Source organism: Vidua macroura, chromosome 2 (assembly GCF_024509145.1).
Source record: "Vidua macroura isolate BioBank_ID:100142 chromosome 2, ASM2450914v1, whole genome shotgun sequence".
Taxonomy (NCBI): domain Eukaryota; kingdom Metazoa; phylum Chordata; class Aves; order Passeriformes; family Viduidae; genus Vidua; species Vidua macroura.
The window spans coordinates 34,486,470-34,488,631 of NC_071572.1; the positions used below are offsets into that span (position 1 = coordinate 34,486,470).

General features: G+C 39.1%; 1 protein-coding gene across 1 annotated transcript; it reads right to left on the reverse strand.

The window, feature by feature from the left end:
- Nucleotides 1–828: 828 nt before the first annotated feature.
- On the reverse strand, nt 829–1,902 carry P2RY8 (P2Y receptor family member 8). Its single transcript, XM_053970984.1, has one exon. It carries the CDS (start codon nt 1,900–1,902, stop codon nt 829–831), a length of 1,074 nt encoding a protein of 357 aa, XP_053826959.1.
- Nucleotides 1,903–2,162: the final 260 nt, after the last annotated feature.

The following is a 2,162-nucleotide window of genomic DNA, read 5'->3' on the forward strand; positions in this document are numbered from 1 at the left end:
GGGATGGTTCTTCTATGTGTAGCCTACAGTGAATTGGTGAAAATGACCAGTTGATACTAACCACATACAAGCAGCATTCATACTGTAATAGATTAATGTGGGAAAGTCTGTTTTCTTAAATAAACTGCTCCCCACAGTCCTAAGAAATTAATAACTTCAAGAAATGCAGCAGTATTTGCAAACGTTGTTAGCTTTCCTTTCATTGTATGAGATGTTTTGCTGTATAAGATTGAAATAAATAATATGAGTCAACCTAACCTTTTTAAGTGTCAGTGTGGTTTGACTCTGAAATGCATTTGGGTGAGTGTTGTGATTTCAAGGTGGCTGTGCATTATGCCTTAATGGTAAAATACCATGCTACTTTTATTCTTTCTTTTATAAAAATACAACAAGAGAGAAAGAAATATAATCAAAAAACAAAAAGAAAAACCAAGCTTAGCACATTGCTTAGAAAAACAACTCCCTTACTCCCAAACCAGCTTTGGTGTATGCTCTATTTCATGTACAGTAATATTTCACATTCACTGAGAATCACAAGTCTTTGGTTAACTATCATAAAACCTGAGATTAACTGTTCTAAACCTATCCCTTGGTCTTATGCAGCAATGTTATTTCCAGGCTAATCTTGTTTGATTTGCTTCAGTGCCTTCTTGAATAAATTCAGTTCCTTTAGCACTTCCATGACCAAAAAATGCTGAAATGCAATTTAAGTGCAGCTTGAATTCTGTCACTGGAGCAAGGTATTTTGAGTGTGGCCTTTGAAAAGGAAACATTTTCTGTTTTTACTCATGAGTTTCACAGGTATCTTTCTTCTGGGAATATCTAAAGCTAAAAAACACTTTCCTGCCTTTGCAAATTGACCTTTACTCCCTCTAACCCATCCATAGGTCCACTTGACATCGATCTGGCTGACATGGTCCTGCCAGAGAATAAACTTTCCCTCCTGTTTTCCAAGCTGTCACTGAGCAGTACCTTAGGGCGAAACAATTGCATGAATTTCTGGTAAAATTCCTTTGATGCAAAATAATAAATGAAGGGATCTATGCAGTTGTTGAAGCAACTGAGGCACAAGGTGAGCTTGTAGGCAGGGTACAAACTGCTGCTGTAAAATAGGCGGCTGATCATATGTGCAAATAGGATAAAGTTATTGGGGGCGAAGCAAGTGATGAAGGACAGAAGGACAATTGTCGCCAGGTATATGGATCTAGTCTTTTGCTTATTACCATATCTGCTTGATGTCTGAATTAGCTTCCTAATGATACCAATGTAGCATCCAACTGTTACAACAAAAGGGATAAGGAACAGCACAACAAATAAAGTGAGGAGAAAGGCTACCCAAGCTCCAAAGGTGGGCAGCATATCCCATTTCAGGACATCAAAACAGGTTATAATCCCTAATTCTTTCACTTCATAGGTCAGGTCTGTAGTTTCTAGTGGGTAGAAAGCTAGTAGCAAGGAAAACCACATAGCTAGGCAAGCAGCCAAGGCATATCTTTTTCTTCTCCACTTGCTCAACTTCAAGGGGTGTACCACACCCATGTACCGCTCCATGCTGATAAAGGTCATGGTCAGTATGGAAGAATACATGTTGGAATAGAACATCACTGTCACAAGGCTGCAAAGAGTCTTGCCAAATCTCCAGTGATTGCTTTGGAGGTGATAAGAAATCTGGAAGGGGAAACAGCTGGCCAGCATAAGGTCTGTGATGCTTAAGTTGATCATGAAGATAACAGAAGGTGTTTTGGGTTTGATGTGCCAACAGAGCACCCAAAGGGAGAACAAGTTTCCAGGGATGCTGACCAGAGCCACCACTGTATACACAATTGGGAGGGTGATGGAGACTGTTTTATTCTGGAGCATTGACAGCGTCAAAGCGTCCAGGTGGGATTCGTTTTTAACCATTATTCACAAGTAGGTTGTTGATCCCTGTGAGCCAGCTGGATCATATCATGAACACTTGCTTGAAAACCTAGAGGAGAAATGTCAAGTGAAAAAAACAATATGTCAAAACAGAAATTAGGGACATAAATCACAGATCACAGATCACAAATCATGTATTAATCAACTAAAAATATCCTTTAGTTTGACAGATTTTCCTTGAGTGCACTGAATCCATTAAAATTACTTTCTGAAAAGTCTTGCCTCCCTCCAAATCATCATAA

Excerpts from the sequence above, each read along its gene's own strand:
- P2RY8 (XM_053970984.1), bottom strand. The coding sequence starts at position 1,902 with ATGGTTAAAAACGAATCCCACCTGGACGCTTTGACGCTGTCAATGCTC.